General features: G+C 40.8%; 1 protein-coding gene across 1 annotated transcript; it reads left to right on the top strand.

Annotated features, from left to right (window-relative positions):
* Positions 1-8,632: 8,632 nt before the first annotated feature.
* Positions 8,633-13,001, top strand: tmem72 (transmembrane protein 72). Its single transcript, XM_076077417.1, has 5 exons — positions 8,633-8,708; positions 11,138-11,204; positions 11,768-11,839; positions 12,132-12,271; positions 12,562-13,001. The coding sequence occupies exons 1-5, from the start codon at positions 8,633-8,635 to the stop codon at positions 12,999-13,001; spliced, it is 795 nt and encodes a 264-aa protein (XP_075933532.1).
* The last annotated feature ends 2,140 nt before the right edge of the window (positions 13,002-15,141 follow it).

Raw genomic sequence — 15,141 nt, 5'->3', positions numbered from 1 at the left:
AACAGCATTTTTTTTTTTGCTACTGCAGCAAATGTTGAGAGACACTGTTTTGACAAAGTCTTTAACCAATCCATGCTTCAGTGCATGCTGGCATGGCCTCTGCTCACATATCACTACTTCTTAAGGCAGATGAAACGTTTTTGTCAGGTTGACGTGTGCTGGAGCAGATGCAAGGGTTAACGGCTCTGCTGGATCACTCTCTGACCTTCGCCCTGGGAAGAGCAGGTTGGAAAGAGGACAAACTATAAAGTGCAGGTGGATTCTAGAGAAGATGAGATTTAGTGCGATGTTATTGGGAAATCATAACTCTTTGTCTGGATGAAAACCAGAGCTGATCTAATCAGAAGCTGATATTTCAGCACTGAATTCTTTCCAGCTGAATCCTATTTTGCTCTCAGGCAATATCATCCGCACAGAGTGAATAACACCTACCACATTTAGATTCCTATAGTGAAACAATTATGGTCTATTACTCTTCATGTTGTTACAGTAACAGAATCATGTTCCTTCATATTTATGTAACCGTTTAAGTAAAGGACGTGTTAAACTCTTGTGTTTTGTTAAGTTTAAACACTTATTTCATGCATGACTTATTACTGTGCTGAGTTTCTCCATTTACACAAATGACCCTGGCTGAAAAGGGGACTCTTGGGATCTGGCACCCTCATATTCACCACCTTCACTAAAATCAGCACTCTGCGTTATAAAATCCCACCGACCTCGCTGTTAATCCTCCACCAATCACTTATATTGATTTTTCCATCTCTGATCATGTCCCCCCACTCTTGTGCTCTTACATCAGAGTATCTGTTTAAATCATTGCCCCCTCTCATGAACTCTTGCTGCAATGGTAACCGGCCCATTCCAGAAAAAACCCATAACGGCAGGGTCACAAAGAGACGGTTGAGTGTTAGGAACGTCCTTCTACGCATGTCTTACAACTCTGAGGCCTGGAGCAGCAGAGAGGGTTAAAGTGCGGCCATGACCCTGCTGATGGAGGGGTTCTGTGTGGTCAAACGGGGTCACAGGTTCACAGAGGAGCAGCGAGAGGTCAGGTAGGAGTGACAGGAGCGCAGCATGCAGCAGCGCATCCACCCAACCGCAAAGCATCACACGTTGCTCAGTGGTCACATTCTAATCGATCTTGTCTCAATGGCCCTCTTACTCTTTTCCCTTTATGGTTCCCCTTATTCACCACTTCCTTTACTTCTCTGTTTTCCGTTCTCAGTGGCTGCATCAAGACACATGAAACATCTTAATAAAATGCATTTTTCGCCAGTGGATAGATTCTACACCTCGTTTCTGGTAGAGCATAAGGTTGTAGAGCTCATCTGTTGTCGCTCATAGCTTATTAACAGTACAGCAAATAGAGAGAACTCTTTCTTCACGTCCTCTCATGAGTCTAATGTGATTTATGTATTGATAGATGTTTACACTCAGGAAGTGCTGTAGCTGTTATTACCATATATTCAACCTCGTACTCGTACCAAAGAAAACCTTTGCTCCCCTCTCATTAGGCCACGGGTTTGTGGATGCCAGAATAAACGATTTCTGAATTTCTGTCATCACATCTGTCTATTCTCATAACACTGGAGATAATCACTTTTGTTATGAAGTAATTTAAATTTAAATTTTGGGAATTAAGAAGTTGGCCAACATTACCAAGAGGATTCAGTAGAACTGCAGCCCATTGGTGTTTAATCAGTGTTTTATTATTATTTAACAGACCCAATAATAAAGTTAACAAATCCATCTCATTGTGATGTTTGACTACACTCTCCCTGCCTCACAATTTGAACAAAAACATATCAACTTGCTTTCTGAACCCTAATTGTAATCTTTTTTTACAAGACATGTACCCATGTGTGCACATATGCATGAAACATATGCACGCAAACTCCTGAACGATCAGCAGAACGATCTTCCTGGCAGGCCGTCCTTGATAGAGGCCTCCTCTCATTGGCACAATTGGGCAACAAGCGATTTGCAAAACTCTGCAGCATGGAAGCATTTAACCAGGCTGAAGGATGGCCATGCACCCTGACCACCGCACACACTCATAAAACACAGCCATATGTTAAGGATTGGGAGGATGATGGCTTCTCTTTTGATATTCAGCGTGAGGTCAGAAGGCATGACTAATGACATGGTGTTTATAATGTGGCGTATACCAAGACATGATTCAACTCTCTTAACCTGGATCTTGAACTTAATCATCCAATTTATTAGCTGTCTTTAGGCAGAGCTGGCAGTTGAAAATGGCAGCCACAGAATTAGGGGGTTGTGTGTTTGGAAACGACTGCAGAACACACTAAACATGATTCATTTCTTCCAATCAAAGTCACTTTATTTTCTGGATTCTTTAAGTTTCCAAATCCATCCAAATCCCTGATGACCAGACAAACGGGAGCTGCACTTTCTGTGGTCTGGTTTCCAGTGGCCCAGAAATAAATACAAAACTGACCACCATCTGCTCGGGTCTCTGGGGATGTTAAATTCACTCCTTGTTTGTGGCCTTGACAAATGTACATAAACACATCATAAAGTAACAGTCGAAGGGTTGTGTGCCAGTTGTAGTTCTACTGTGTACTGTATTGCATCCCTGTTGGGTTGCACACACAAACAGACAAAACACACTCTAGGCAAACACTGTATATGTGTGTGTGTGCATAAGCTGTGGTCTGTGATTGGCCACCAACAAAAACAAAAATATTATTTAAACATCTTCTAAACTGGTCTCTCTGTAATAGTGTACGCATTGTGAAAGATAAAACTCATGCATATACCAGTTATATATGTTTTGTCTGTATTATTTCACAAAATGTGCCTTATCTTGATATATGAGGGTTATGACTGCTCCCAAATGGACAATACAGTAACAGGATTTCACCTTAATTCTGAACAGCCCCTCAATATGTGCTGTGACAGGACATCAACCAAATCCTGCAGGTCAGCTTCGTCCATCACCCTGCAGGCACACATAACATTATCATATACAACAGCATTTCCTCAGGAAGGAAAATCTCTCATGCTCGTATAGTCTATTGCAATCTGTTGTCTATTGGGGATTATTCAATTTGGCTTCTCTTCTCTTCTCTTCTCTTCTCTCCTCTCCTCTCCTCTCTTCTCTCTTCTTTTCTCCTTTCCTCCTTTTCTTTAGAAACTGTATCTTTACAGCGAGGCCAGATTATAGTGAAAGATGTTCTTCAACTCCTGAGTTTAGAACAAGGAAGAAATAAAGAGCAGATTTTTATGACTACGGTTTGGATGTCATTAAAAGAATGCTGAACTATGTTAGTGTATGAATTTTTTTTTTGTTTACAATGAAACACTGTACCATCTCAGATATTATCATGGGGGAGATGATGCTAGACAGACATATGCTTTGAAGGAAGAATACTGCAGGTTTGGTTTAATCTTTTATTGATATTCTCAAATCATTTTTGATCCTCTTCCTTCTGTCGGATTTGAATTGCTGAAAAGGCATGTGTAAGCCACCATGAGCCAACTGGGCCACATGGAGCTGCCATCAGTCTTGAGGGAGAGTGGGGCCGGGGTTTGTGCTGCAACCTCTTGGTTACAGGGCAAACACTACATCTTTAAAGACTTTGCACTAACCACAGAATAACTTCTCATGGGATAGAAATGTTGTTTCATACAGAAAGAAAAATAAAAAAATCAGAAACCTCAGTGCCAAGGCCAAACTCAATTGCTTACAGTTCTCCTCTCTGTTCACTATCAGTGCGTGAATCTTGTGTGCGCATACATTATATGTGTGTTTTTATGCGTACACTGGAGAGGGATAGCCCTCTCACTTTAAACTACATTCCTTAATCTTGCCTCTACTAGACAATGTAAGAGCAGCTGTAACTGCTCAAGATAATGTCCTTGGTATAAAAACTTCTCTCATCCTATCTTTGGCCGAAAAATAAATTCTTCACTCGTCTGGGCAGCTCATCTGATGGCATTTATCAGAAAAGAATTGTGTCTGTTTCTGTTAATTACGGTTGCCTAAGAGCTGGTAAGAAGACAAGTGAAAGACATCTGGACTGAAATGTTTTACATGAAGGAGGAGACGGTTATGAGCCACGGGTTGATGGGAAAGTGAGGAAACACTGTTTTGGCTCATCGTAATGTGCTGTCATTTAAAGTGAAAGGGCAGAGAGTGATCTGCCAACACAGTCACCACAACAAACAGCCAACGACCTCTGTGGTATGTGATGAATACTCATAGTAGATCAAAGCCACATTATCTTATTGCAGAGGATGTAAACCTGACTCAGCACTGCTCAAATCAAAACCTGCAACAGAAAAAAAGTGACAGTTTAACATTTACTTTGGGAAGAGAGCCTGGGGATAATTACTTATTTGACTGTGCATTAGTGAAGCCAAAGACTCACACTCACAGAAAGTCTATTATCAATATGTTTACATAAACAATGGATCATTTCACTACCTGTTTGTGAGAGGAGTCAAGAATTATCCCTTGACTCTCTATACACCCTGAAATCTACAGACCTGTTTCGCTCTTTTTTCCGTTTTCTGACTCGCAGCTTGGTTCAGTCTCACGGCTCTCACGGTATACAGTATATAAATAGTCAATTATTTGCTAACAGGTTTGACATACCATTTAAAAAGCTGAGAGATGTGTTTACTGCTTGTTTCTGCTGCCCAAAAGAGGCTTAAAAATCAGTCTCAAATTTTATCATCAACAATGTTACGACATGCCTCGGCCCTGCAACAGATTGTTGCTACGGAGACTTAAAAGCATAGCAGAAATATGAGCCGTCTATGTAAACCTGATTTGATTTACATGCAAAACCCTGATTCTTCCTTACAGCTGTGGGAGGTCTAAACGCTGAGAAATATCACCACCTCGCAATGATGTATATAATCTGTGTTGGCTATTAAACACTAAACAGGCGGACATTAACATCCTCTCTGTCTTCCCAAAACCTCCATTATTCATATCTGTTTCACAACCACATATTTTTCTTGCTCCCTCCCATGTCTGTGCTTCAACTGTCTGGAGGACGCTCCTGACCTTTTGATATTGTTATAAATGGTATGTGAGAAAAAAGAGCTTAGAAAAAACAAGACACTTTATTTTCCTGATCAGTGTCAGCATGCAAATATCTCATGTCACTTCAGGACTGCAATGTACCAACATCTCTTAACCACTAGGTGGCTCAGTGTATTTGTAAATGTAATAATTAGGCTCAGAGTACCCATTGTTAAAGACTGCAGTGAGGCGCAATAGTCCCATAGTGGCCAGTTGGGTTTGTATCATAATATCTTAAGAAATATTCAAGTATTCTGCTGAAATGAGTTAACTCTTTAAGGAATCATTCACAGCCCTCCCTCGGCCTTTAGATAAAACAGCCCGTAAGAAGTGATTATGGAGATATTGCCTGAGCAAAGCAACAGAGCAGGGTAATAAAACTGGTGGTGTAATTAAGATTAGCGCTGTTTTCCCTGGCTCTGACAGGCACCAGACACCCACGCCGTACTCAGAGAGGTTGGATAGGGAGGAAGGGAGGGGGAAAGTTGAAAGAAAGAGGCATGGCTAATCTCTATGCCCATGGGCACAGTGGAGTGAGGGGGGAGGGGGGGGGGGGGGGGGGTGGTGTGAATACGTGATGAGGTGGAGGGAGAGGAGGCGTAACGCAGGGATGGTTAGGGTGAGAGAACATGTGAGCAGGCGAGTGAAAGTTTGAGAAGTGGGTGAGAGGTCGTAGGTCAGGCTGGGTGAAGCTGAGCGTTGAGAGGAGACATGTATGTATCGCTGCACAGAGCAAATGAAAACATGAGACTGTATTTATACTGTAACATTAGATTTACAGTCTCACTAGATGGCAATCACAATTACTTAAACTACTCCACCCTCTGGCATATCCTGACAACTGCCATAAAGCTCACAATGTACAGTAAATGTCAGCAATGATCCCCTGACAATACACTTACTTATATCCATAACATTTGTTTTCATAAGGTTGTTATTATGAGGGCCTAGCATGTCAAATAAACATAAAACCATGGCGGCAAGGCTCAGTTAACATGCACAGTACACATTCCTATCTCGTGTATGTCTGGTACATGTGCAATAATGCTCTGCTGTCTAAATATGCATGTTACGATTTCTTATATTCTTCTTTTCTCTTTTACCAATTCAATCAATCAATGGGTGATCCAATAGTATTGTTTGCTCCTGGCATTTTTAACAGTATGTTACGGTGATTGTATGGTATCTGATTCAAGACACTGGTCATTGATGCCCATCGTGCTGTGAATGGTTCAAGCCCATCCTACATCCAGGACACGGTCAAACCTTACACCCCAGCCCGTCCGCTACGCTCTGCTACTGCCAATCAGCTTGCTTCTCCCTCATTACGAAGAGGGCCCAGCTACTGCTCGACAAATCCTCAAATGTTGCCGGTCCTTGCTCCACAATAGTTATACGAACTCCCCATTGACATCAGGACAGCTGTCGCAGAATAAAAACTCATTTGTTCGGATGAAAGTCTATCTCTATCTGCAATTGTCTCTGAATGTAGCCCTTAAACTAGTTCAGCATATTTGATGAATTTCGTGTACTTGCATAATTCTTGCTCTTTTTGAGCACCCATGATTGTATGCACTTATTCTTTGAATAAAAACATCAGCTAAATAAATGCAATGTCATGTAATGTGTCTCTGTAGCTCGGAGGTAGAGAAAACAAAATGAACTGCATGGTTCAATCCACTGCTCCCACTGTCCACATGTCGGATTGTCTTTTAGCAAGACACTGAACCCCAATTGTGAGGGTTGAAAAGAAGCACGTTGTAAAGCACTTTGGGCAAAATATGTATGTAATAATACAGTCCATTTACCAAAATGAGTGATTAGCTGTGCCCACAGTGACAAAGCTAACATGATGTTCACCCTCTTAGTTTAACATTTTCTAATTAGCATTAAACACAAAGTACAGCTGAGGCTGATGAGAATGTCATTAGTCCTGCAGGTATTTGGTCAAAATAGTTAACAATAATTGATATTTTGACCTGATGATGATGCAAAAAAAGTTAAGGGAACACCAAAGTTACTACGATTCATCCTGAGGGGAGTCATGGAAATTTTATTGCAATCCATCCAGTAGTCGAGACTTTTCACTAAAAGCCAATGTTAATCTCATGCTGGTACAACATAAAAAAGTCAGAGGATCACCAAAGTCAGTGGGCTTTGTCCTCTGGGGACCATGAATGTCTGTACAAAATGTCATGGCAATTTATCCAATAGTTGTTAAAGCATTTGAATTTGGGCCCAAATAGACATATCTACATGGCGAAATTACCATCCCTAGAAAAGTAATATCATTTACTGTATATTATAGTTCATATGTCATTACACATCTTACACCTGCAGTTTCTGCAGCGCTGCTTATACACACTCACTTTTACTCGATACCATAAATGCCACAAATAACCTGGATGCTAAGCCGGAAACAAGTGGAACCAGTGTACAAAAGTGTCTTTGTTAGAGGTTTAAGGAGATTTATGTAGCTTACTTTGGCTTCTACCAGGAGTCAGGGTGTGTGTGTGCTCTGAATGCTTGTTCCAGTCGGCCTCTGCTGTGCCTGAAATAAGCCCACCTCAGCCAAACCTGCGTCAACTTAAGTAGGCTTACATTTATACATGTGTAAGTGTGTTAAAGGGTCTCTGTTGGTTCTTGTGGCATTTTTACAGATATCCATTGCATTGTTAGACTGTGTACAATGTGCAAAGAGTCCGTGTTGCATTACTAAAAAGTGAAATGCAAACCAAGTGGAACTTGTTTATAATATGTATAACGGTGAACACATTAACCTTCACTCTCTGAAACAGTTTTCCAATAAATGGGTGCTTTCAGAGTGACTGTGGTCTCGAAAAATAAAGTGTTGCTGATGGCTTGATTACACCTAATCACCCAAATCCTCACAACAAGGTGAAATTACACAGAGGGAAACAAGAGGAAGTTGTTGTGAGGAGAAGCAAGGTCTCTTGCTCTTAATCTTCTATGTTGTTCAAGGGTGCATACAATTATTGCTAATTTGGTGTGTGTGTGTGTGTGTGTGTGTGTGTGTGTGTGTGTGTGTGTGTGTGTGTGTGTGTGTGTGTTAGTTTTATATTAGTTCCTTATTAACAGATCATTTTTAACCAGCTCTAATGACATATGTGATACGGTGCATGACCCAGGGCTGAGCAGTTTCACCTTGACTTACAGGGTGGAATGCTAAACCAGCTGAAAGTGGCATTGTTATTGTGTGTGTGTGTGTGTGTGTGTGTGTGTGTGTGTGTGTGTGTGTGTGTGTGTGTGTGTGTGTGTGTGTGTGTGTGTGTGTTAGGCTGAATAGCAGCTATTGGAGCAACAGGGGCATTGAGTCACAAACCTTTCTGAGGTAAAGTCGACCAGTCTAAGAGGCTTCACATCATGGCTCTCGTGGATTACCCAACTTTGGCTTTTTTTTTTTACCGACAGCCATCCATCGATCTTACAGTCAACTATGTGTCTAGAATTCTACTTTTGTAACTGCTAGACTACCAACTATTTCAGATAGTGTCAGAGAAGTGTGAAGGTTGCATTTTTAAACAGTGAAGAGGGAAAGTATTTGAGGTCATGGGGAACTCAGAGAGAGTTTGGTGGATTATAGTGGAGTGTGCTTGCAGGATCCTTGGTGTTTCTACAGCAACAGGTAAGATATGAATATAAAACAGAAATATATAATGAAATTAAATTCAGAGTCATCACGTATTGTTTCAGTATGGGCAGCATTTAGTTCTTTGGATCCAATAACAGACTCCAGATCCCCTCTCTAATAAATTCTACAGTCAGAGCTATACATGTTTTTGTAAAATATAAGGACTCCTGTGGGGGACAGTTATCCAGCTAGCCTTTTTTAAGGATCTCAGAAACCCAATGTTGGAAGGTCAGATGTTGATGTTGGCCAACTGTACTCTTGACCTCCAAGAACTCAAACCCATCTCCTGGCTGACACATAGAGCATATAAAACATACTTGACCATGCATAACCTCACTATAGTGGTTGCTCCTCTGTTTTCTTCAGGCACACATGCAGGATACGATTGCATGCAGCTCTCTTAGCCACATTTAATCATCACAGGGGAAATAGCTCTCTGGTGGCTGCCTCCTTCAAAAAATATATGGAACCTCCTCCACTTAAATTCAAACAGCTGCATACATTGAACATTTGCAGAGAGACATGTGCCTCACATCACACCAAAACCAAGTCTCTGTATCCAGCTGGGTTACTGGGTTTATGTGATCACAAGCTGTTATACATTCACACCTATATGAGCTTTCTGTACATTGTCTCTACATGTATGTGGGCTTGTGTGTGTGTGTGTGTGTGTGTGTGTGTGTTTATGGGATTTCTACACGTGCCTCTGTCTCTTTTCACATGTCTACATGTCTGTGTTGGCCTGTCTGCCTCTGTGTGTGTTCAGTAGACAGACATACGTGCCGGGAGCACATATATGTTATAATATCCAGCTGGTCTATATGCAGCGTTAATTCTTCTCACACTCTATAAACGACCAGAAACTGTTTAGCCACATTCTCCTGTTTCCCTCTGGTGGCGATTTTATCTCTGAATTTTTGGTAAGCCAGAGAAATGATTTCCATGTGTTTAATGGCAATCACTACGTAATGCCTCACAGGGAAAAGATTGATGAACAAAACAGGCTTTCCTTTATAGTTTTTAAGACTTTGTTGTCATCTGATTTGATATCGTTCCATATGTGTTCAAATGTGATTTGGTGTCAAGACTCAAATTCGGGTCTACAGAATGAAGGAATAGTTTGACATTTTGGGTTTCTTGTTGAGAGTCAGATCATTTATTGATACCACTGGTTAGCTTAGCATAAAGACTAGAAACAGAGGGAAAGAAAGTTAGTAGTGTGAACGGAAATACCCTGGCACATGATCCCACAAAATCCTACATAATCCTAATTTGTCATTGACAAGATATGATGAGATATTTCAAGATATAATGTAACTTTATGTGCTGTAGAGTTGCTGATCGGTGGGTTTTGTCACTTTTGGACAGAGCCAGGTTAGCTGTTGCCCTACTTACAGTCTTTGTGATAAGCTAAGCTAGCTGGTTGCTGGCGTTAGCTACATATGCAGGCTAGCGTACTAACATGAGAGTGGTACCAATCGTCTTATCTAACTCGCGGGAAGAAAGTGGATAAGAGTATTTCCCCAAAAGTCTAACAGTTCCTTTAAAATAATTGGAAGGTGGCAGCAGCACAAGTATAGACTCTTCAAATTAAATCCCTTTCAGCAGTAAAAGAGATTCAGGTCACTGCAGCAATGTTGATCTTGCAGAGGAATAAATCATCAAAATCCAGTTGCAGCCCAGTATCCCTTTTTACAATACGTTTGTACTTTCACACAGAGAAGTTAGGAGAATAGAAGTAATACTGTTCTGGATCAGTACTCATTACTCATAAGCCCAAAATGTAGAGGAAGGACTTTCAACAAACCATGACCTCTAATGACCACTTCACCTACAAGTGGCAAATGCCATGGTTCTGCTCTGGTAGAGGATCTGTGATGTAATAAGTGTCCGCTGGTAGTGATATGGTAATTACAACCATGAGTAAGCCATTACCAGAATGTTGTGACCATGATGGAAACAATTACAACAATTACCAGTATTAAATGTTCTATAATTATCTTTATATGACATAGATCAATAGTTCAATACTACCTCTCAGAGTGTAAACTATGAGCTCAAATTGGAGCAACTCAGGTCAATGTTTATTGCTCAATGAAGGGAGAAATATTTTTCAAGGACTTCAATTAGTTTCTAACAACTGCCTCAAACAACACAGCTACAAGAATACAGTAAAGCCTACCTTGACAGCAAAATGAGAAAGATACATAAAATATGCCAAAGAACAGTAAAAGCAGCATATTGTTGCATCACAGTGGAAATATTAATATTTAATCACCCAAGTTTAGCCAAGTTGACCCGGTACAGCAACCCTTCCTGCAACCAACGAGAAAACCATGAACTAAGTCTGACATCTGGTGGACAGAATCTGCACCAGTAATCCTCAAAAAAAAAAAAAAATTATCTTCCTGTCTCTTTTTCAGTGTTGTGTGCTGTGGGAGTGGAGACCCTGACACAGGGAGAATTCAATAGCCTTGGCGTCTACCTAGTGTAAGTGTTCAGGTTTTGTTGTCCATCTTGTAATATGCTGCATGAATTTAAGAGCACTCTTGACTGGTGGCATTCCTGAGTACACATTACGCCGCCTGGATTTTAATATGGCAAAGAATATGTGGCCTGAGGGCTTGTAGAAAACAATTACAATACTGTACCTGCCGTCATAATCACTCATACATACACACACTTGCGAGGAGATGTTGGGAAGGAGTCAGAGGGATGAAGCGAGGTGCAGAGGGCAGAATGGAGACCAGTCCTTCAGTACTTTGCATTATCTTTGTGGCTCACAGCCAAACTCCCACAGAGTCGCAGGAAAACATCTCCCGAAGGAGAACAGAAATGCATGACTGATTGTTCAGATGAACACTGCATTCAAACACACACACACACACACACACACACAAACACACAACTAAGCGACAACTCTTCAGAGAGAGGGCATTTTTCCGGTTCACTGAATAAGATGGTTATCAGACTATTAAAACATGAAATAGAAAACAGGGAATACTGCAGCCGCAAACTGCTTTTCATCTGGCTCTATTCTATTCTCCTCCCAGAGTTTCATCTGTTGGCATCATGATGTTTGAGCTGGCCTATTTCCTGGACACACTTCTGTTCATGTGTCTGCCGTGAGTAGTCTACACACAATACTCAATTGTTTTGCATGGATACTTTAGCATGAATACAACGAGGGAAAACCTCTGTGTATTCATGCTATAATTCTATTAGGTCTTTTAACCACCTATGAACTGTGCAAAGCAGGTCCAAAAATAAATCTGAAGATGGATTCTCATCTTTAGTCTGATATGATGTCTGCCATGTCAGTATTCATTCACTGTCAAAAGAATCTAAAATTGTAAGAATGTGACTTCCAGTCCCTTTCACTGCTTCAGTCCTTCTTTTCTGCTTATCTTTCTCTAGCTGTCCTCCAGACTGGCATCTGTTTGTGTTGTGGGGGAAGATGGCTCGCATTGGAGGCTTTCATAAATTCCTCTATTACTCCACAATGTCAGTGGTCTGCTTCTTGCACCCTGTGTTGGTGTGGCATGCAATCATCCCAGGTAAAAAACCACTGGCGAGTATGCTAACACTGAAAATGAGTATCAGCAGCAGACGCATCGACTTCACTCAGTGGGAAACGCACAGGTGCATGTTAACAACATTAACAATGGCACCGCTCTTTTTAAGTGTCCCAGTGAGGTGTGACACTGAGCCAGCATGCACAATGAAACGGAAGCAGCTAAATGAAATTCAACCATCATTAATTTCATTATTTACATCAGCGTGGTTGCTACTGTAACATGTCAACGAGTCTCCAGTGAAAGAAATAGAATATATTTTGTGATTGCAGGGACAATGCTTCTGGTGACAGCCTTTTTTAACTTCATACTAAGCAAGAAAACAAAGATCAAATCTCCCAAAAGACCACAAGAGAGCCACAGCGACCAAGGCCCAACCACTGTCTGTGTGACAGAAGGGGCAGCCTCAAACAGCACTGTCTCGTTCCTCCACGTGGTGACAGGAAGGAGAGGGGGAGTACTGGCTCTCGCAACCAGAGACCACTGCCTCGGTACGGGAGAGAGAGGAGAGAGCGTCCAGGCCATGCTGGAGCTGGAGCAGACAACAGCACCTAAAGGCACAGACAGGGAGAGGAGGAGGTGGAAAGAGAGGAGACTGATCTGCTTGAGAGGTAGGGAGGAGCCTGTGGAGAGAGAGATGGAGGAGATGGACAGTTACTGTGAGCCAGAGCCAGACACCACCTCAGACACTGCGCCTATGATTACTGACTGAACGTCCCTCTGCGCTCAGACTGAGCTCCTTACTGATATCACACAAAGGAAAGCATGTGTAATGTATTCATACTGACTGAGTGCAACTAGCTGGTGCTACACTGTGGCAGATGTTTATCTGAAAATAACATCATCAAATGTCCAAACAGCCATAATAAGACATTTGAGCATTTTTGAGTGTTCAGTAATGATGTACTCTATATTATAAATAGATATGTAGATTAATTGTATTAAGTGTTCTACTGATTTCATTTTTATACTTCAAAAAGATCTGTGTTCTTGTACAAAATGATTTTTTTTTGTGTGTGTGTTTTTAACAATAATTTGATCCTCAGATGTATACATTCAAAGAAATTAAACCATTTGTACCTACATGAGCAAGTGGTTGACTTTAAGTCAGATTTTTGCAAAGCCAGCATTGATTTGAAGAGCAGACGTTAATGCCGAGCAATCCAATCCAGTTAATGCACTATACATTATTCATGAGGTAATAAATTACATCAACTGTTTCTTTCATTCACCGTCGAGAAAATGTGTATGACTGTGACTGCAGGCATGAGAGCTTGTGCAGGTGCATGATGTGTTAGTCACATTCAAGCCTCCTCATTGTGTGTTTGTCATGTGCAAGCGGTGACCATGGAGACGGAGCTCTGGGAGGAGCGCTCACGTTATTATGGTGATGAGAAAAACATCAGATCACCCACCAGAGCGCCACCAAACCAAACCAATATTACTAAGTATTATTCATGCCTTCATAATGTGTCATATGCTGCGCATTGATAATATTAATATGGTGTGTGAATCAGACCCAAAAATTAGCATATCTGTGATATAAAAGTGGGTATATGAAAAGCTTGTATTAACATTAAATTTGTTTTTCTTTTGTTCTATCACGCTACAAATGATACAATTCACCATACAGACATTCCTCTTTTGTTCAGGTCATAAATCAATACTGTTTTGTTCTGTCAACACACACACACACACACACACACACACACACACACACACACACACACACACACACACACACACACACACACACACACTGTATTCCTCAGTCCTTTGTTCCCTGAATTGTAGATATATAACTGTATGTAGGCATAAGATGCAATATCTCTGCAGCATCAAAGCTAAGGAGAGAACCAATAACTATCAATATTATTTATCAATAAGCTATCAATAAGCAGCTCACTGAGAACTGGAGCTAAACAGCCGACACGTGAAAACACGCTGACACAAAAATAGCCTGCAGTTTAAACAACTAGCTTATTCTTCATATTTTATGCAAATTACATCTCCAGCCTCGACACAGTGTCATTCATTCTTCCAACCTTTTAAACATGTTTTTGCACAATGTATAAAAACCATGACATGTGAATCCAGTCAGGAGGGATGAGATGTTGTATGGGGAGAACAAGGAGTCTTTGTCCAGAGTTCACTGAGGCTGATAATCAGGGTTGTATTGTAATCTTCACAATGATCTCTGGTCAATTAGAAACTGAGTGACCCAATAATGGAGAGGAAAAGAACGTCAGCATTTCCCAGTCTATTTCAACCAACTTTGTCATATCCTTTAGAATGAGCTGTTCTGGGGGAAGTTATACAGCTGCAGGAACAACTTACTTCCTCTGTGCATGTTAAATCATAAATCCTATTCAGACAGAGAGACTTCCTACAGTTTTTGTTTCCACCCTACAAAAGTTTCCTAGATGGCAGATCCAGGCTCAAAAACAGGATGCGGGGAATAAATCTTAACAGGTCACAAGGACTTCTTCCTTTACTGCTGAGCTGGAAAATAACAGGATAAGTGCTTTAATGGTGGCTGTGCGGAAAGAATGAGGTTGTCTTATGTAAAGGCAGACAAAAATAATTATGATAATTGGTTCTTTGTACTGTTTGTTTATAAAAGTGCTTTGATTTGATTCTGTCAAACAACATAAACACAACACACCTTAAAAAACAAAAAAGGGGAAAATACTTCACGAACTATATAAAAAAACATGGAACACAAATTGCAGTATTCATAACATTTAAGCTAAAGGATAAAAACACCAGAAGTTGATATAACTTCAATCATTAATCTAAATTAGCTGGATCTTCACCTTCACACGTTTACATATATTGTCCAATAACACAAA

Source organism: Anarhichas minor, unplaced genomic scaffold (genome assembly GCF_050575085.1).
Source record: "Anarhichas minor isolate MPS153535 unplaced genomic scaffold, ASM5057508v1 ptg000058l, whole genome shotgun sequence".
NCBI lineage: Eukaryota > Metazoa > Chordata > Actinopteri > Perciformes > Anarhichadidae > Anarhichas > Anarhichas minor.
The sequence above is the reverse complement of the archived record's forward strand: the minus strand, read 5'-3'. Positions and strand labels throughout refer to the sequence as shown.